The 21,798-nt window shown below is 33.4% G+C and overlaps 1 protein-coding gene across 1 annotated transcript in view; it reads right to left on the bottom strand.

The window, feature by feature from the left end:
• LOC308640370 (protein O-mannosyl-transferase TMTC2-like) overlaps nucleotides 1-21,798 on the bottom strand; it is a gene marked incomplete at both ends in the record, with an annotated part of 182,484 nt that overhangs the window by 29,139 nt on the left and 131,547 nt on the right. The window contains one exon of the mRNA XM_081312304.1: nucleotides 11,075-11,196. Within this exon, the coding sequence (XP_081168430.1) occupies nucleotides 11,075-11,196 (122 nt within the window). The remainder of the gene's footprint in view (nucleotides 1-11,074; nucleotides 11,197-21,798) is intronic.

Here is a 21,798-nt window from a genome sequence, read left to right as displayed (position 1 = left end):
AGATATTAAAACAGAAGCCACAGAAATAAAAGGAATCTTGAACAATTATACACTAACAGATAATCTAGAGTAGATAGATAAATACATAGAACTTAGCAAGATTGAACCATTAAAAATAAAAAATAAAAATCTGAACAGACCAATGATGATAAAGGGTAATGAATCATGGATCTAACTACCACCCATGACAAAGAAAAGTTTAGGACAAGATGGATCTGCTGATAAATTCCATCAAATAATTAGGAATTAACACCAATACTTCCCATAGTCTTCCAGCACTACCCTGATGTCAACCCTGGACAAAGTCACCACTTTCTACAAAGAAGAAAACTACAAACCTGAACTCCCGATGAATACAAGTGTAAAAATGTCAACAAAATATTAGCAAACCAAATGCAACAGCACATTAAAAAGTTTACATCCAAAAATATATTGATATATATGGGAGACACTGGGTGTGGGACAAACAGGAACATGCTTCACAACTTCATGGCAGCTCTATAACCTAAAATGTCCTTCAAAAACTTAAGATTAATTGTATTAAAAATCTGACATAAATACCACAGAAATTTGCTTATCTGTTCAAGAAACATAGGTGTCCTTTATAATACTCTTTTTCATGTTTGATAATATTTTCAAAAAAAGTAATTTGTAAAATAAAATCTAAAAAATTAATGAATCGAATGCTATATGTGGAAAATAAGGACATGTTAAAAACTTTAAACAAAGTTATAACTGTTTCCTTTCATGTATTATTCATTGTATGATATAAAAAAAATAACATACCCTGGGTATACTGCAATCAACAAATGCTATTTCAAGAACTAAAAGAATTAAAATATATTTGCCTCTGATTGAACATTAATAAATTCTCTCTTTAAAATGTATAGTTTAAGGTTAGTGAGTTCTACAAGTATTCTGAAGATGCTAAATACATCCACGAACACATTATAAAATTATCAACTGTTCGTTGAACTCATTTTTGGACTCATTCATATATATTTCTATTTTTAGGTAGGTCTTGTCCTGAGACAAAGAGCTTTTTCTTTCAAAATACTGACCTTGATGGTATTTCTGATTTTCTAGAACTCTCCTCTTATCCTGTCTACACATCAGAGAGGAAAGCAAAGAAACACACTCATTTTTACTAAATTTTTAGATATTTAATACTGATTACTTATGAGAAATATACTACTACTTAAGCAACAGCTCAGGTGTTTCTTCTCTAACTTCATTGCCTACCAGATAACCAGGTAAAAAACAAGTGTATTTCACTGATATATTTCTGTAGAATTTTTGTACTGTCTATGCCCTGCCACCTTTCAGTTTGATATATTGTAAAATTCCCTGAAGTGCATTTAGCAGAAGTTATTGATCTCAGGATGGTAAGAAGTTCAACTTGAAAAAAATTGTTCTATAATAAATATACTAAATGGAGCCTTCAATGCAAAAAGGCTTTCAGAGATTTAATGGATAATATGCATACATATTTTAAGAAGAGAATACAATATGCAGCTCTTCCCATACTAATTTGACTAATGATTCCCCCCCCCCAATACTCAGGAGTGAACCCAGGGTTTCACAGAGGCTTGGCAAGCACTCTACTACTGAGCAACACTCCTCAACCCTTTATTACATTTTGAGACAGGGTCTGGCTAAACTGTCCAAGGTGTCCTCAAACTTGCAATCCTGCCTCAGCTTTCTCTGTAGTTGGGGTTACAGACATGTGCCACCTCATCTGGCCTGATTGTTTTAAAGAAACATCGAGGGCTGGGAATGAGTTCAGTGGTTGAACACTTGCCTTGCATCTGTGAGGGTATCTACAACACAACACCACACACACACACACACACACACACACACACACACACACACAGAATATCTAAACACCTAAATCTCAATGTTCTGTTGACTATATGTTAGGAATGTATTTTGTACATTTGGGGAATAATGCTTTAATTGAAACTACCAATGCAATAATAGAAGACATAAAATCTTTTTAGTATTCTTGATTTCTTAATTCCTCATTTTATTCTTTATTCTATTTTTTTTGAGGGGGGCAGTGTGGTGCTAGAATTGAAGCAGTATGTCATACATGCTAGACAAGAATTTTACCATCAAGCTACACCCCAGACCTTTTCAAACAATAACAATAACACAATCTTTGACATGTTATAGTTTGAATATTGAATGTCCCCCAAAGATCACTATGTAAAGGTTTGGCCCCCACAGTGGCAGTATTGGGAGATGCTATGTACCTCTAAGTGGTGGGGCCTAGAGAGAAGGCCTTAGGTCACTAGGGATACTCCCTCAAAGGGGATGGAGGGAACCTAGTCTCTCAATCTCTATCTCTACTTCCTCTTGAAGATGTGTCCTCTTGCTCTGAAACACAATCCTGTCATGTTATGCCACTCTTACCAAGGCCTAATCCAAAAGAACTGGTGCCCAATCTTAGAACTGAACATTCAGATCCATGAGCCAAAATAAATTTCTCTTTACTTCATAGGTACCCCGAGTAAGATGTTTCACTAGTGCAAAACTGACTATTACAACATGTTACATTCCTTATTGAATCAGTGTTATATTTAAACTCAGAACAAATATATAGTTTCCTGTCACTGTAATAAAATACCTGGGGCAGGATACTTTAAAAAGAAAGGAGGTTTATTTAGCTCACAATGGTGGAGGCTGAAAGGCCAATCAGTATGTAATAAGTTCCAGAGAAGGCACCCTTGGCAGTATTATGACACAAGAGCAAGACATCACATGGCAGGAAAAGAAGCCACAGGGCAGGCGGTGATCAGTCTTGCTGTTTTTTAACAACCCTTACACAGGAACTAGCCAGGGTACCACGAGAATTACATTAACTCTCTGAGGGCACTACCCTCCAATAACCTAATTACATCCCACTAGCCCCCACATTTTAAAGCTACTAGTGTTCTGACTAGATAGCAATCTAAGATTGATACTGGGTACCAATCTTCCAACATAGAACCTTTAGAAAACACACTTAAACCGTATCCAAACCATAGCACTTTTCAAACTCAGAACCATTCTTTATATACATAAAAAGAAAATAAAGTGGAAAGGGGGACTAGATGAAGATCCTTCTTCCACATAAGTGGAAATGGAGTGGAGAAGGTATTTACCACTTTTGGTGAATGTGGGAATGTGAATTATAAATGGAAAAGAGGAAAACCAATCCCTATGGACAAGCATCTTGAGTCAAAGCAACAGGTATCAACTTAATCTTATATATCTGCAGAGTTAATCTCTTTGAAGTATGCAAAGAAATCTCACAACATAAAACCAGGCTCCTGATAAGTAATTTTCTGCTTAAAGTAAGTAAATTTCAGATGCAGTCAGAAAGTCTTCTAGCTATTGCTCTTTCATCCCTCAAAATAACAGCAATCTGTATACGGGGTAAAAATGGGAGTTCATAACCCACTTGAATCAATCTGAGAAATATGGTATATTAAGAACTATGTAATGTTTTGAACAACCAACAATAAAATATTATAAAAAAAAGAGGTGATTAAAAGGGCAGAGCCCTCATGAATGCAATCAGTGCCCTTATAAAAGATGCCTGAGGGAGCATGTTCACCCCTCTACCGTGTGAGGACACAGAAGTCACTATCCATGAAAACAGTGCCCTCACCAGACACTGCACCTACCAGTGTCTTGATCTTCAACCTCTCAGCTCCAAGAATAAAATTTCTAAATTTATAAAAAAAAATAACAAGTAGAACAAAATCCATGGTAGATAATATCTTCAAGTTTTATTTTTCAGAGACAAAAATGTCTCAGACTGATCAATTATATCTATACTACCTATTTCCCTATCATATGACATTATAATACATGGCTTTACATGATGGTCGGTGCGTACGTTAAAGTTTATACCCCATGACTAATGTCAGATTGACCAAAGGGCCCTATTTAGATGTGACGCCTATTGCCTATTGCTCTCTTCTCTCTAAAGTAGCATTATTACCATGCACACTGAATTACAGTGTACACTAAAGAATGTATCTCATTCTGTCACTTTGACAAACAGCCTCAATTATGTCCTAGAAATGAGAATCCTGCAATTTTAAGCCTTTAAAAAAATTGTCCTTTCCATTGTGAGAAGAAATAAATTACTAGGCAGGTGAGTGCTCAGGTGCTCCAGCTCCAATTCAATCTTCAACCAGTTAAATGTTTACCAAGTAAAGGTCAAAGTAACTTCACTCCAGCAAGGGTGAAGTTCACTTGACCTTCCAAGAACCCATCCCCACTCCTTTCAGTTTTCAATATTACAATGTCTCCTTCAAACCTTAAAATCTGAGGCAATCTATACATACCACATGTGAATTAGAAATTCACTGTTAAACTTCACTTAGTATTTTTTGTTACTCCACACATACAGATACTTAAATCCTTCCACCAATAGCTATACTACAATTCTTTTCATTTAAAGATATGCATGGAAAATGCCTTCCCATTCAGGAACTATATTAGAAGAAAATCTAAAAACTGAATGAATATTTCTTTTCAAAGCAAATATTTAGGCATTTTGAAGTTAACCAGGCATGTGTGACAGTAATAATAAAGTAAACAAAAGGCTAGAGAGTCATTTAAATGGCATAACTTACATTTAAGGAAAAAGAAGGGGCTGTAGAACAGAAGAGGCTTTGGACATAAACCTGGATTTACCTTGAGTGAACCTCAGCTTCCTTATCCATAAAATGGGTATCTAGTTTGCAGATACCTTGCTAATCAGAGGAGTATGAGCTCCTCTCTGAAGGTACTGTGATTGATGACTAGTGAAGAGACAGGGCCAGGAGCCACCCTCTACTGTGCACGATATTTAACTCTTTAAAAGGTAGGAAAGCAACCTATGGGGATTTATGACAGAGATATATGGAGTGAATGGCAAGTTCGCATGGTCCTAGAAGCTCAAGATTTTGAAAAACAAATGGTGCTGAGCCCAGAATTAATTGTGTTTGAAACAAACTTAATTTTAATAAATGTTAAGTTGTAATCTATAGCTCTGCAGGCCTCATGCTTCATGATACACAAGATCAAAGGCCTCTAAAATAATAAAGGTAAACAATGAGAAATGACAAAAATCTGACAGGATGGTGAACATGTGCATGGCTGGGCTGCTCCTAAACCTCTTTATGAATCTGCAAAAGTGACTGCTTTAATATTATGGAACAGGTGCGGCATTCTTAATATACATACATGTGAGTGTAGGTACATACAGATGGTCCCTGACTTACAATGGTTTCGCTTATTTTTCTACTTTGCAATGGTGTTAAAGCAATATGCATTCATACTTGGAATTTTGAATTTTGATCTTTTCCTGGGCTAAGACAACACACAGTATGATACTGTCTTGAAACTGGGCAGCAAGACAGTTCCCAGTCTGTTCTGCGATCGTAAGACAAAACAACTTTTAGTCTACAGTATACTGAGTTGCTAAGATAGGATGTTGGGTATTTTAGGTGTATTAAGTTAATTTTTCATTTAATAATATTTTCAACTTATGATGGGTGTGCTGCAAAATAATTGCATGCTATGTAGCAGAGCACATGTCCACCCATATCCAGATGCTACAGGAAAAAAAAAGGCAGTCTCTATTTGTTAAAAGAGTTGGCCCAACCATGTGTGAGAAGACATTTGTTTTTAAAATACACATTGGTTGTACCACTTTCCCTAAGAGTGAACATATGCTTAAACCAGGAAACTGTTATCTTTTTTAAAAAATATCTTATTTTTATTTATTTATTTTTTATGTGGTACGGAGGATGGAATCCAGGACTTCATGCATGAGAGGCAAGTGCTCTACCACTGAGCCAAAACCCCAGCCCAGGAAACTGTTTTAACAAGGAGAGATACTCAATTTTTCTACAGCCTCATAGATTAATAGAAATTATCAAGTTAGGAAAATAAAAGTACAAAAGCAGAGTTTAACTCATTCAAATATTTTCATGCTTTGTTACATGATAATCAATATGATATTCTTAAAAGAATTAAGGACAGGAAGTCATGAAGTCAAGTATCAAAGCGTATCAATGATACTTTAAGAAATAAAGAACTATAAACTAGAAAAAAGAAACATATCTATAAAACGATGTGTGATCCCATGCTTATAATAAGTCAAGAAAATACCCTATTGGTCTTTGAGTTGCCACTGCTTATAAGAAAGCTGAGACATAGTTTGGGGACAGCAGATACATATCCAACGCAGGTTTTTGTAAAGGCTAATATTATTTAAATTCGACTCACATTCTATTTAAGAGGCATGTCAAAAACATAAGATATCAGAATATTCAAGGGATCATGAGGGTTTGAGCTGGCTGGCTATTTAAATTGCATCAAATAAAAACTACAGACCAAATACAAAAGTTAACCAACCAAGCCAACAAAATAACAAAAATAAAATGTGGGCAATTTTAAAAAGCAGTATAATCTCATTTACAAATAAAAAGCAAATATTTCTTTTCGAACACTGCAACACATTTATTCACATACAAACTAGCCATAATTTTTTTTCATGCAGGTTTTAATGCCAAAGAATTTGAGCATTTAAATTTTTTTTTTCTGAGACTATCTGGCAAAAGAAAAATATCTCTAATGATAACTTCTGACGTACAAAAGGGAGAATACATTTCTGGGATATTTTAGAGAGATTTGGATCCTGAAATTTAGTGGCATAATGATTTAGAGTTTTTATAAGATTGATACTAGATAAAAAATATCTTGAATTGATGAAGGGAGTCCTAAAAAATGAACCATCAAACTCACTATTCGTCAGACTAAAAATAATATAGCAATAACTATATGATTTCTAAAATAGTAAGTAATAAAGTTCAGATAAAGCAACTCCACATAAAACTTAGATGAATATTGCACTAGAGTAAACTTCCTTCTTTATTTCATCTATTTCAGTAGCATGGAAAGGGTGATATTATGTCTTTGCTCCTCAAAGAATTAATTTTGCAACTTGGCTGTATGCATAACAATCAGTGAATAAGAACTATAGGGAAAATTACCTTTTGTTCTCCTCTCTCTCCAATCTAAACATGGCTGTGCAGAGATTACAATAAAAAACATAAAGCAACCTCAATGTTGGTCAACAGGCAAAATTGAAAAAATGTAGCTTTGAACAAAACCAAATTAGAAACAACAACAACTCAACTCTAAATAGTAATAATAATTCTAAAAGACCAATAGGAACAGACAGCTCTGTACTTTCAGATAGACTGACACCATTTTAGTGTATGGCACGGGGTTTTTCTGTGGAACCTCAAGTACTTTCACAACTGGAGTTTTATGTAGCCCAATTAACTTTGGCTAGACACAGAAGTCTGGCTCACTGTTCCCATGCAGTAGCCAAAATAAAGGTTTTCTGTATCAAGAATCACTGTCGGAGTCTCCAATATCCTTCCTTCTCTCCTACTAACCTAAATCTGGAAAATAAGCTAACAGCCAAGTAGTTTTTATTACAATTTAAATCAATATTAATTTTATTGGCTCACAAAAGCTGCAAAATATTTGGCTTAAATAAACTCAACAGGAAAAAAAGACAAAAAAAATTAAAAAGCAAGCATGCGCACAAAGCTAGAGAAGTCACATGGCTTTAGAAACAACTAGAGAATTATCTGAAATATAATAATGGAAATGTTATTCCTTCCTTTCTTAATGCATGTCCAATTTTAAATTCATGGCATTAGCTCTAGGTAACAAAGTTCAAACAAGAAATAAATCACGATTTTAAGCACAGCAATTCCAACTCAGCTTATGTTTAGTATTTTAATTGGACATGACATCGGTATGAAAGTTCCAAATAAATTAAAAGAGATGTCACTTGGGTCCAACTGTATTAGCGTGGAGGCTACTAGTGACTTTAATGTAGAAGTATTTCCCAGGGGACCCTGGAAAATTTGTATTTGAAGTATAATGTAGGATCTGAAAGTGACGATAGCCTAAAACCGAAGTCCTATGTTCATGACCTCTCACACCTAATTAAAAAAAATGTGTTTAACCACACAAACTAAATTAGTATTTAAAGGCAAAGTCTAAAAATAAGTTTTAAAAAGGGGTAGAGGAGACATGGTGACTTATTTTTAAGAATCACCAATCAGTTCCATCAGGCATACCAAGGGGAAAAAAATTCCACACTTAAAATTATTTAGTATAGATTGAAAATCAGTGACACCTTCAGAAAACCTTGAGGTTGGATTTAATTCTATTTTTTAATTGTTAAGTAACTTTTGGGGAATGTTCCTCAAATCTTTGAAGCTCAGTTTCTTCATGTATAGAAAGGATAATATTTGCTAAAGGTTGTCAAGCTTCTGTGGAATAACATGTCAAGCACAGGAATTCAGGAGATGCACATCTCTTCTATGTCTCCTCCCCTTCAAGCATTTCTGAAGATGACTCTGTGTCTTCTCTCTCAGTACATCACTCTCATCCATGCCTGGCATGGAGTGATAAATCTAAATAAATATGTCAAATAAATTAAGAAACTGAGGGAGTCAGACTAGGGCAAAACAAGTATTTAAAAAGCCTTGTACCTAACTCTTCAACAACTTAAAAAGACAAGACAGTGAAATGCCACATACTAAAGAAATAAAACAATCAGTCAAGACTTATTCCCTGTCCCATGCTCAGTGTCAAAAGACAGACACAGATTTATGTGTGCTATTCAATTTGGAAGTGCTAATGTTGATGATACTCAGAGCAATGTGAAAGGAACTTCAGAGAAGGGGAAAAATATATATATATAACTGCTTGAGAGAGACAGGCAAGACTTCACAGAGGAAATAAAATTTCAACAGGCAGAGAAAGGAAAAGGACATTTTTGGCAGAGGAATAAAAAAAAGGATATGATCTATAGAATGTTCCAAGGCATTCTGGGAAACCAAAATCCCTTTGAACTTTTCTAAATACAATAAATATTACATGAATTCTTACAGAAAAAACTTACAAAAAAGTATATTGAGTGAATCATTCCACTGAGTATAATAAAAGTACTAATAATTATTTTTCTCTAATTTGTCTAATAAAAATATAATTCTTATATAAAAACCCTATTCTACAGTATAAATTTACTATAGCTACAAGTCCATTTTACATAGTTTGCTTTTGGTTACTTTTGACCAAAGGGTAAAACGCACAACAATTCCATTTCTATTCTTCTTCTATTAAGATTAGAAGCCAATTCCATTTCATACTACATTTAAAACATCCAGAAGTCAAATGTGTGGCATTTCCCACCTTGTCAATGTCATGTTAGGTTAACGGCATATTACCAGGCTAAAAAACCCATAATCAGACACCCCCGCCCCCCAAAAAAATCCACTGGGATCAGAAATTTGCCAAATCTTTAATTTACAAAGAAACTATTAAAGGTGGTTGTGGGGTTTTGGCCTTGTTAGTTTAAGCCATTCCATAATGGGGTTTGTATTTCATTTAGTCAGCAATTTGGAAACTATAAAACTCTTAGAGGGGGGAAAATTAAAAATTTGGATTGTAATACATGAGTCTTTCCTTCTCTTCCATATGTTTCTGTAAAGTAAAACTTTTAAATCTTGTGTATTTTTTTAAAAACTTCTAAAAGGAAGAAAGCAGCCTTTAAATTTATACTTTTGGTATAGGAAACTTAAAATATTCAGCCTTGAAAAAAAAAAAGACACATGGTTTCTATATCCAGTACCATGCATGGTCTAGGCATATTCAGAATTAGAATTATGTATATTAATCCTTCAATTTTTTTCATTTCCAACATTTTTTTTGGGGGGGTTGAATCCAGAAATCTGTAACTTATAGTTATTTTTGAAGGTGACCATTTAGCAATTTAATTTAAAATATTCCCATTTTCATTCCAAAACAAAAGCTTAGATAGTAGGAAAAACAAAAAGTATAGGAATTCTTTTCTTACATAAAATTGTGTGAAACATTATCCCATCAGGATGGGTACCAGGAATGATTTTCATAAGGTACAACAATTATTTTTGTAAGTGATTAAACAGGATATATTAGGATGCTCTAAACAGAAACAGCAATTTGTACCTTTCAAATCCGAGTTGTGATCTCCTATTCTTCTTCTGTTCCTTCAGGGACTTCCACAGTGATTTCTTTCACAATGTATTTTTTTATACTTTTTATTTCCTATTTTTTCTGTTTATGTTATCATATTTTTATTTCTAAAAGCACTTTCTTTCTTTTTTGGTATTTGTATTTTTTCAGAGCATCCTGCTTAATGATATGCTATGACACCATCTCTAAAAGGTTTCTTCAAGTTAGCTTCACCAAATAACTTGTTTTAGTTCCTATCTTTGAATTCACTTTGGATTCAACTTCCTGACCATTTTCTCTCTGTGTATCTAATATGCATTTATTTTTACTAACACTGGAGAGATCAGGTGAATACAGATATTAGGAATAAACTCTAATTCTACTACTTAGCTGTGTGAGTTTAGAAAGCTTAATTTTTTTAACTGTCCCCTATTGTGTAAAATAAAGACATGAAACTTACTTTTAAATACATAAAATTACCAGTTTTGTATCTCACAATGGTAGAATATCAGCAATTTCTTATGCTTCATCTAACACCAGTTTCACAAAACTGTGCCCTTAGAGAGTGTTTGTCACAGTGGGTGGCCAACTGGTATCCCCCACTTGTCTTATAGAAGATTTTATCAGATGGAATTCCAACACTTATGAAGTTTTATATGATGATGGTCATTTAAAAGAATCAGATTTAGCTCTAATTACAACCAATTTAGGGCTAAGGTTGGTTTGTAGAACGTAATATTTATGCATATATTGCGGTTAGGACACAGTCATTATGTAATCATATATATGGAGTTCTCCATTTAGTTTTTTTCCATTAAATCACATGTCAGATCTTATCTAGGCCAAATACTGGATAATAAATATTCTATAATTTCCGTACAGGGTTCTAATAATATCACTGTCATTAAGTCCTCACCTGAGTTAACAGGTTCAGAACCACTACCTCAAAAGGCATCTATCCAGATACACATGGAGAAAACCAAGAGTGAGGAAGGTAGTTACTCACTGTTAGAGCTAGCAGTTTCCCATAGGTGAGATGGGCAGGGATGTGGTCAGTCTTGGATTTCAGTGATTCCATATACCAATGCTCTGCTTCTGGGAGCTTGCTTAATCGCATGTATGCTTCACCTGGAAAAAGAATTCTGAAGATCAAACTGAGGTTGCAGGTTCTAGTGAGCTACTGAACAGCAGGATGACTACAGATAACATCTCAATAAATGAAAAAAAAGGAAATTGAATCTTTTAAAAATAAATAATAAATGTTCGTGGAGTGAGATGTTTAATCTGATTTCAACATTATATGATGCAGCACACGTGGTAGCACATAAATATGTATAATCTTAAGGTTGTTTATGTATCAGTTAAAATAAATTTAAATTTATAATGAAAGTTATAGATAAAAAACAACTGGACACCAGGCTTTTCAACAGCATTTGCAATATCATCACCACCACCACCATCATCATTATCATGTTTATATTCCATGGGATTTCAGATACTATGGCAAGTACTTTCATTCATTTTCTCATTTGATTTCCAAATAAGTCATTATGACTTTCATTTAATAAATGAAAAACTTTGTGATTGGAATATGAAGTGAAATAGCTATTGCTAAAAATTTGGTTAAGTAGTACAGCTTTGATTTTTAACCTAGTGACATCTGATTCTTTTACTTTCTTTTTTTTTGGTTTACTTTCTTTTTATTTTTTATTGGTTTTATTTTTTACATACACGACAGCGGAATGAATCACAATTCTTTTTTTAAAAAACATCAGAAATTTGTTAGTTGCTCAAAACATTACATTGATCTTGACATATCATATATCATATATTGTTTCAAATGGGGTATGAATTATTATTCCCATGTGTACAGATTACAGGATCACATTGGTTATACCGCCATGTTTATACATACTGCCATACTAGTGTCTGATTCTTAAGCACAGGTCCTTTGTCACTATTTGTTTTTTCAGACACAAGTTGGTTCTTCCTTCTGTACATTTATTCTTTTTTGTTCACATTCATTCATTCGTTCATGCTTTTGGAAGTTCAAGTATTTACTAGATAGATACTAAGTGGAGAACCCTACATAGGGACTACAGGAAAGAGTTGTTGCATCCTACCCTCCAAGGTAATACGACCATGTTAAGAAAGGTTGAAAATGTTTTGGAATTAAACAATGGTGTTAGGTTTCAACTTTTTTCAGAATAATTTGCATATGTAAATAATGTCAATTTACAAAAATTATAATATTACAATAATTATAGACTCATAAATAATTATTATATCAATATGTAAATAAAATTTACAAGTTTCATTTGGAAAATCTAGTGAATGCGTGACAATTAAGCATGCTCAGCTTTAATCCTGTGCAAAGCTACTCTGGGGACTTGCAGTCATTGGTTATTACTTTCAAGTTATACAAATTTTAGCTACAAAACTTATTAGCATTTCAATAACAACCAGGCAGGAGAAAAATATGAAAATAAAGCCAAAAGAGTACCAGCTGATTGGTTATTGTCAATCCCCTTTCCCTCTTAATAGAGTACGGAGGGATATTCAACCTATAGAAAAAAGTTATATTTTAATGTGACTAGTATATTTAAGTTAAATATTGTAGTTTAATAAACATTACAAATGTAGATGCTATTCAGTTTCTGACACCAGGAAATAGCTTAGTAACGTATTATTTCCCAGAGAGACCTTTATAGCTTAACCAATCATAATCATTATAGTCTTTTGCACTAGAAGCACAGAACCCTTTTCTAATGTATTACCAACATTGGCTGTCACTTTTTTGCTTCAAAGAAGAACTCTCTACCTTTTGAAAAGTCACAATTTTTTTATTAGCACAGTAACTGTCAGTACAAATACATCTGATCAATTAAATTAGTTTGAGTCTCCTGACCTTTTAAATGCCCTATACTTGTCTGGTTAGTTAAAAAAAAAGAAAGAAAGAAAGAAGAGAAAAAGAATAAAGAAAAAAATTGATGACAAATAATGTATAATATGAACAAAAATGTATGTATCTACTCAAACATATATATTTGTATTTATTTCTCAGAACAGTCTGTAAACTACACCATCATAAAAAAGAGAGGTGAAAACATGTTTGGTTGTCAAATGATGACAGTAGTAGTTCTTTCTACATTAAGTGTGAACTATGAATTGGAGTACCAAGTTACAAGTGGCAATGTCCTACTTATGTGTATCCACTCTTCCTATTCTACACATATGGACATGCAGAACTTGTTCTCTCATCCTCATTAGCAGCTTTAACACATTACTCCATCATCCCACTAATCAACTGTTCATAATGTAACGTGAAACCTATTTTCAAACTCCGTATTAGTTGCTTTATATATGCATCTCACTGGTTATTAAGAAATGCCATTATCTGGATTTTAGAGATGAAAAAGATGATCAGCAGAGTGACTATGTAACAAAAAATCATAAACATACTAAGTGGTAAAGCTGTAATTTAAACCCAGGACAACCTGTCCTCAACACATTGCTTTAACTAGATGGTGGAGGATAATCACAAATAGTCCAACTTCTCAGCTCAGGTGAAAATGATACTCTTACTCATAGAAAATTGTTTTCTAGCTGTAATACATTGCCCATCAGATTCATTTCACTCTGCCTTGGGCTTATCTATTGAATTAAAAGAATAAGGAAGAGCAATAGTAATCCAGGGCTGACCTTTAAAAATGCTTCCTACACATATGTTATTCAATTCTTAAGAGGAAAATATGTGGAATATAAGACAAATTGTTTTTTTTGGGTAATCTGCACACACGTGCACACAGATGTCCATAAATGTGAAAATAAAATCAAGATACAAAACCTGAAATGCAAAAAAATAAATCAGGGATAAATGGATGTGTTAAAAAGGCAACTCATTAAAGATTTTAGCAACAAATAATACAAGAACAAGTACTTGCTATGTTGCTAGCACTGGCAAGGTAGAACTTCACATTTCTCATTTATAATCTACAATAATGACTAACATATCCATTTTATGAAGGGAGAGGAAGGTTATAGAATGAAGAGTGACTTGCACAGGGACAATAATGCCATCCTAAAAGGACCAAATGGCTCTAAAGCCATGATGTTTTCCTATTGTGTCAAGCTGCCTGACACATGCTTATTATTTATTGGCTACCTACAGACACCTTAAATATATTCTCTTTCTACATTTACATTATCCATATACTGTAATTAACATCAGTCTCATAAATGAGGTAAATGTGACTCACTAAGCTTAACCGATTTGCTCAAAATCAAAAACAAGCAAATGCCAAATTCAGAATTCATATTAAAGAGTTTTCTCTGGCACTTTCCACTACATCATGCTATACAAATGATGGCAAAAGTGCCATAAATCGATGTATTTTAGAAGGGAGGTATATAATATGTCAAGCTTGATTGTATCATTAAAATTGTAAAAACTCCCATAAAGGCAATAGCCACAGGAAAAGAAATTTCAGTAAATTCAATAAGGGAGAAAATAATAAGAAAGATAGTTGGTCAGGAATAGGGAGGGGAAAAGAGGGTTAAGTTATCTTCTCTCGTACAGTAACTTTTTTTAAATTTACAATAACAGAAAAAAATATTTATAATACCCAGGGGCAAAGAAGCAATGATGACTATTTTTCCTTCCCATCCTGAAAAAAAAATGACATAATAGAGGTCCTTTCATAAGAATGAGAAGATTTGCTGTGCGATGATATAGCGATTAGGTTCATCACCCAGATTTATTTCCAATTCACTCACAGACAAAAGGGATTTGGATGTCTCTAGGCTGGCTTCAGGCAGATGTAAACCAGTTTCAGATGTAGAACAAATAATGTCACTCTTCCTCCCTAAAAAGCCCCATGTCAAATAACCCAGGCAAAGGCCAAGTCCTCAAGGAAAAAATACTGGGTTATTGATGATGTAATAGTCTAGATCTCACTGTTTCTTATGTTTCAAATTACTGGACAGCTCCTACTTAGAGATAAAGAACAGAGCATGTATTCAGATATTAAAATTCAGTATAGATTTTGTTTTGTTAAACCTTTGTCATTACCTTTATCAAAAGTACCCCTTTCACAACTTCTAAAGTAATTGTTTAGAAATTAAAGAAATTGTTACAAATGCTTTTGTAAAAAACAATTCTTGTTACCTTTCCTACAAATTTAAGTGAACTGTCATGAATAATACATTAGTAGCAATAAAGATAATTATTTCCTTCATGGTACTTACAATTTAGTGAAAAAGAAAGAAATTTTCAGTGTATCCCAGATATAATTTTAGATGTACTCAAAACAATTTTCTAAATATTTATTACTCAGGAATTTCACTTAATCTGTGTACCTAGACCAAGTCTTGATTATTCCTTTTTATTATATTTGATTTATACTTGTCTTTTAATTATAAACATCTCACCTGCTTATTGTAGAAATTCTAAAAGATCATAATTTCATAAAAATTGAATAAATTATATCATCCATAGCTAGGCAATGACAAAATTTTTTGTTTCCCAAGAATTCTATTTACATTTTTTTAAAAATTACTTAGTAAAATATTTTGCCACCTTTAAGTAGTTAAGTTTCTTCTCACACTCTGTTATTTTAAATAAGACTGTGAAAGATTTCCAAAATTTCATTTTTTCATTCAGGATCAGTATTTATTCATTTGTATATTCAAATTACCCTACCAAATTTTCATGTACCAGTTGTACCTACTTCATCAATTATAGTCTTGTTGTATAACTTTTTAAAACACATCTTTTTGTATAACCTTAGAATAAATATATATTATAATATATATAATGCTGGAATTCTTGGACTGTTTTCTCTTCCTATATTTCAACCTAAGTTCAGATGCCTTTGGGTCCAATGAGTCCTCAAAATACAATTGAGGGGCTGGGGACATAGCTCAGTTGGTAGAGTACTTGCCTCACATGCACAAGGCCCTGGGTTCAATCCCAGCACCAACACACACAAACACACGCACACACACACACACACACACACACAAAAAAAAAAAAAACAGAACAATACAATTGATATTCACACTATGTATCAACTTGTATTTAGATCTTACATTTTACAAAATTTCTTGTCTATCCGATAGGGATATGAATTCTCTTCTAATTACATAGTTTCATTATTAAAATCAGCTACTTATTCCATATGAAATATTTTGCCTTATGGTAGGAGGCCAGATTCTAATTTTATTCTTATCTAGACATTTAATTATCCCAGATTAACTTTTATAAGGATTTCATTCCCTCATAAATATTAATCTCACATTTATTATCTACAAAAGCCTTACATGAGTTTTGATCTGTTTCTCGGGCTTCTTTGTATTATTTGTCTGGTTTCCTGTTCTTATCTCCCTACAACATTGTTCTAATCGCTCTAATTTCTTTTTATATTTCAAAAACCAGTACAGCAAATCTCATCCATCATTCTTTAAATCTTCTTGGCTCTAGTTTCCTTTAATTCTATGAAGGAAACTTTAGAAACTTTTATTCAAGTTTTTGATAACATTCCTTTTGGAATACGTATTGCTATTACATTAAAATCTATGAATATATTTGATAAAGGGAACTTTTACAAAATAGAGCTTCCCCATTGAAATTAGTATTCAATTCTTCATTTAGTCAAATGCCCCTCACCCTTTTATCTACAGATAGGATCCACTCCAGCAATTATATTCGTCTGATTCCAACTAGACTATGACATGCACAGAATCACACACAGAATTGTTCATCTCTTCCTGTCTTTTAACCTAAGTCCAGATGCCTTTGGCTCCAATGAGTTCTCAAAATACAATTGAGGGCTGGGGACATAGCTCAGTTGGTAGAGTGCTTGCCTCACATGCGCAAGGCCCTGGGTTCGATCCCAGTACCAATACACACACACGCACACACACACAAAAAAACAACCAGAACAATACAATTGATAATCACATTATGTATCAACTTGGATTTAGATCTTACATTTTTACTAAGTAAGTTGTTAAAGAGCAATCCCCAAATAATACTTTTTTCTAGAATCTGTAGTCAGATAGAAACATAAAACATCAAGGTGAATTATGTCAAGAGTTTAACTTGCTGTGATTTTAATTTTCACTTCTTATTTCACAGTATTAACATTGACATAGAAACATTAGGGAGTCAGCTTTTGTTTTTAATGTATCTATGCCACAAACTTGCTGTAACTCTTAACAGTCAGATTTTATGACTCTCTTGTGTTTCAATCTTAATCTTTTCCTTGTGTTATTCTTACAAAATAACACAGTCCAGTTGCCCAGATAAAATGGTTCTGATTGGAAACCTCAATGACTATTGGGCAAAGCCATAAATAAATAAATAAAATATCCACACGATCACAAAAGAAGCCACTTCCTATCTGACAACAGACATTAACAATCAGAGCTTCTGAAAGGAAGGGATTGAAGTAAAATGAAATACTTCCAAATCCTAAATTAAGAAGGGTTATGAAAAGGTTCAAAATGTAACACTTCAGAAAATTCTGTAGCATTAAATTTAAGGAGGAGCCTCTGAAGCTTGAGAATTAGGTTTAAGCCAAACAAAGGAAATGTAGGGAAAAAATGTGAATATGTGTTTCATTAAGTCAAAAATACTAATCATCAAGAAATAGACTAAAACTTCAATGAAAGTTAAAAGGGTTCCTAGTTTCTAGTGTGAGGTGATATATAGGAAACATCTGTTGTGCCATGAAAATTTAATTGGGAAAGAAGCCAGGGGCCTGTATCAACATTTCTCGGCTTGTAACTGGGGATTCTGAAGTTCTCCAGTCTAATCAATTTTCTTTATATTTTCAAGGAAATAGATTATTAAAATAATCAATCCACCAATGTTGGAGCCAATCCTATTAGGTGCTCAAATCTTCCAAAACTTGGGAGTGAGAAACCTGTGTGTGTGAAACCTGTTGTGTGTGTGTGTGTGTGTGTGTGTGTGTGTGTGTTTTACCTTCATGTAAGGAGAGGTGAGGATCCTTTCCCACAAATGTAATATTATACTGCTTAGATTTACAATATAGTAAATAAAGTAGCTTCACATCACTAGAATACTTAAGAAACACTAAAAACAAGCAAAGAAGTGTTAACTGTGTTTTTAAAAAGAAACAACATTAGGATTAGAGGAAAGAAGAATGATTAAAAGTTAGATTAGCCTGGAAAGAATTAATGAATAAACTGGGAGTCAGAGAAAAAGGAATCCAAACAGTTGCAAGACAATGGGAAGAGACCCTCCTGTGGGTCAGAAGAGTACAAGGGATGATTTTTCAATTTTACATTAACATTTCAAGGAATACATTCTCATGTACATTCCTGAAATCAAGCAGCATGTCTCTATAATAGGCAATGAATAATTTATTTGCACTATAAATTGCTATATTGGTGTTAATTCTAAGGCATATCAGAAAATTCAAAATTTATCTTCTTTATAATGTAAACTTGAGAATAAGATTCTACAACAATTCACAAAAATCCCATTTCCATAATTAACATGTTGGCAAAAACAACTTTCATTCTGGAATAAAACACTGCATGCTGTAGTCCATCTTTACTCATTTAAAATAAGACAACGGTTTCTATCAATGTAGGTAAAATTTAAATAATAGCTCATTTGGAAGGTTATATGAGATTTTTAAGTAGAAAACAATTCTTTCCTATGTATTAAGAACGACAGATCTAAATAAACACACAGTAAAACATTCAGAATTAGTAATGTATTTAGTTTCAAACTTCACTTTTTTACTCTTGTTGAGAATCAGAACACAATAATAAATACCTCAAAGTAAGGCTTTTTGGCTTGTTGAGTAGTTGAACTGAAGGAGATTGAAAAGAACTTCAGAAGCTAGATCTTTCTAACCTTTTCCCTGTGCTACTACCTTCTGCCTCCATCGAAATTAGAATTCCTCTTTCCTAGGGAGAGTCATAAAATTACAACTCTTTTCCCCTCAAAGCAAGCATTGACCTAGAAAGGTCAGTCTCTCCCTTCTCCCTTCATCCTCTAAGATGCTCATTCCACAGGGGTTCTGCCCCAAAGCCAGTGTCAGGAAGGAGTATTACGCAGGAAGACCAAGATGAATCTGGACAGAGAGGCCTTGCTGGGTTCCCCCTCAGTCTATGACCATTAGAGCACATCATTTTTTGTTCAAACGTATTTCTATACCATTGCCAACTTTTCCTCAAACCTAAGCCTAAAAATAATTTCCCCTGGGTCTTTGGATCTTCATTTCTGAAGACTCCAATTATATAAAACTTTGATTAAATAAATTGGCTGTACTTTTCTTTAAGGACCTCTCTCTTCTTTACAGGAGTATCAGGGGCAGCCATTTTAATGGGTGAGGAAAAGTACCACATCTTTCTGCCCCCACAGTTGTTGCCTATTCTAAATATGTATAACAAGAACTTCTCATTTCCTTGACATTAATTTTCAAGGTTACCCTTCACACACAATTTTCTTCTTTCACATAACCATGTCCATTTAATTAAGTGACATCAAAGCTGACATCTTTGAGAATGCCAGATTTTGAAATCTAGTTAATGAATTTTTCCCAGTTGTAACATAAAAATCACCTCAGTTTTCTAAATACAATCCAACCTCAATTTACTACTGAATAAAACATTCACTCACGGCTATTGCCCAACAAAAGGTGAAAATATGTACATTTTCCCCATTTGTCTCTATTGAAGCCTCAGAAAACATTTTTTTTCCAAACAGAACACAATGAAACAATCTGGGATTCAGAGAATAAGAAGGATATAATTAGGTATTAATTTGAGTACATTCATTTCCTCATAATTCAATTTAAAAACAAAGTTTTTAGGCTTCAGTCTTTCACTTTACCACAAAACTGGAAAAAGCATGAATTAATGTAACAGGTGGGCTTGTGTGGTTTTAATAGCAATGAAATATAATCAACTGTCTCATATCATATTTCCAGGAAAGTAAGCAACATTGAGACCTAGGCATGATCCTGTAGCAACCCCTCTATTGACATTCAAGTGTGCACACTCCCCATAGGGACCATATATCTTCTGGCCCTGGGTTTAATTGAAACTTTAAACAAAATATATTACCTATTTAATGCAGCTGAACTGGATGCTGCCTTTTGTAGTATACAGACTAATGCTTAGCAATTAAAGTCTGAAACCGTACATAACATGGAATTTATACCAAGCGTGAATGGTATAAAGAAAGAAACTAAACCATAGCAATTTGATAATGAAAAATTAACTTTTAGGACAAAAATCTGTGATTTTGTTTTGTTCATAAAAGAAAATCATTATTTTTGATAAATGACTAAAAATTCACAATTTTCCTCTTTTTGACTACTTATGAAGTGAATTTCTGAAATTTCTCAAATCTGTATTTTGTCTCTCGGTCCTGATGAACTTTATATATCTGGATCGCATCTCCTGGTCTTTCTTTTCTGATGATGAAAAAATGAAAGTGAAATAAGTAGAATTATCTTAAAAATTAGAAGTTAATGTTCTTTTGGGAGTTGTATAGATTGCTGTCTAATCCACTTATAAGGTCATACTGACATCTATAGGATTGGCTCAGGGTCGTCAGTAGTGCCAGTGGAAGCGATCGTGGGAAAACTCACCAGACTCCAAATAGGGGAAGCAGGTGGTACAAGAAGCTTAACACTATTGGAGTGTTAATGCTTCCACACTCAAAAGATGTGAAGTTCAATCTCACAGTTAAAAACCATCTCATTCACAGTCAGCATGCTAAATGCCTGGAGCAATTCACTTAACTAGTCACAGAAGAACACAGTTAGAATGTAACCATCAGAGCAAAAAATCTAAATATCCTCACTCTAAAATATATTCTGGTATATGGTAAGGTTGGAGACACACAGGCACGCAGACACACACACACACACACAGAATAATCCATGAAAAATAACTGATTCAACTAAAACACATCCTATACAGATGGCTGAAAGAGAAACAGACTTCTTTTATACCCTTTCTACCAGCTGAACTGAGCACATAATGTACATATTTAGGTAGAGGTGAGATGAATTTACAAATAAGACTTTGCATTTTGTTTTCAGAAGGTACACTGGGAACCTCTTTTGTCAGTTCTTTCCACCAAAATAATAAAAAACCTAATGATTCTTGGTTAGATATTTAACTCTTTATACAAGTTTCCTTCTCAAAATAGAATTCTATTTTTTTTACCCAAAACATTGCTCTAATGAAAAAAACGTCATCTTTCCTTTCATTGTTTCTACTATCAGAGAAAAACTCTTATACCTAAAGAGCTACTTAAAAGAGCTAAAATTTAATCAAAAGATTTTGAGAGTATGAAAACATTTTTTCAATTTCAAATCTATGTAAGTAAAAGACTTGTTAGCTGAAGGCTAATGGCAGAAAACATATTTTCCAATATTGGGCTGAGACTTAAAAGTAACAGGAGTATACATAAAACAAAACAAAACTAGAAATTATCAAAATAGTCAAAACTATGTTGAAAATAATGGCAAATAAACAATGGGCCATTGTTACACAATTCCTCTTGGGGAGATTTAAAAAAAAAAGAATGTAATATTTCCCAAAGATGAATGCATAGTATTCATTATGTAGATTTCAGTGAACAGAAAAATATGAATATATATGCCAATTGTGATAGTAGTGCCACATTAAACTATAAAACCTGAATTCTTACATGTTTTGTATAGCCCAGTCAGCACA

Source organism: Spermophilus citellus (assembly GCF_964194105.1).
Source record: "Spermophilus citellus genome assembly, contig: SCAFFOLD_114, whole genome shotgun sequence".
Lineage (NCBI taxonomy): Eukaryota > Metazoa > Chordata > Mammalia > Rodentia > Sciuridae > Spermophilus > Spermophilus citellus.
The sequence above is the reverse complement of the archived record's forward strand: the minus strand, read 5'-3'. Positions and strand labels throughout refer to the sequence as shown.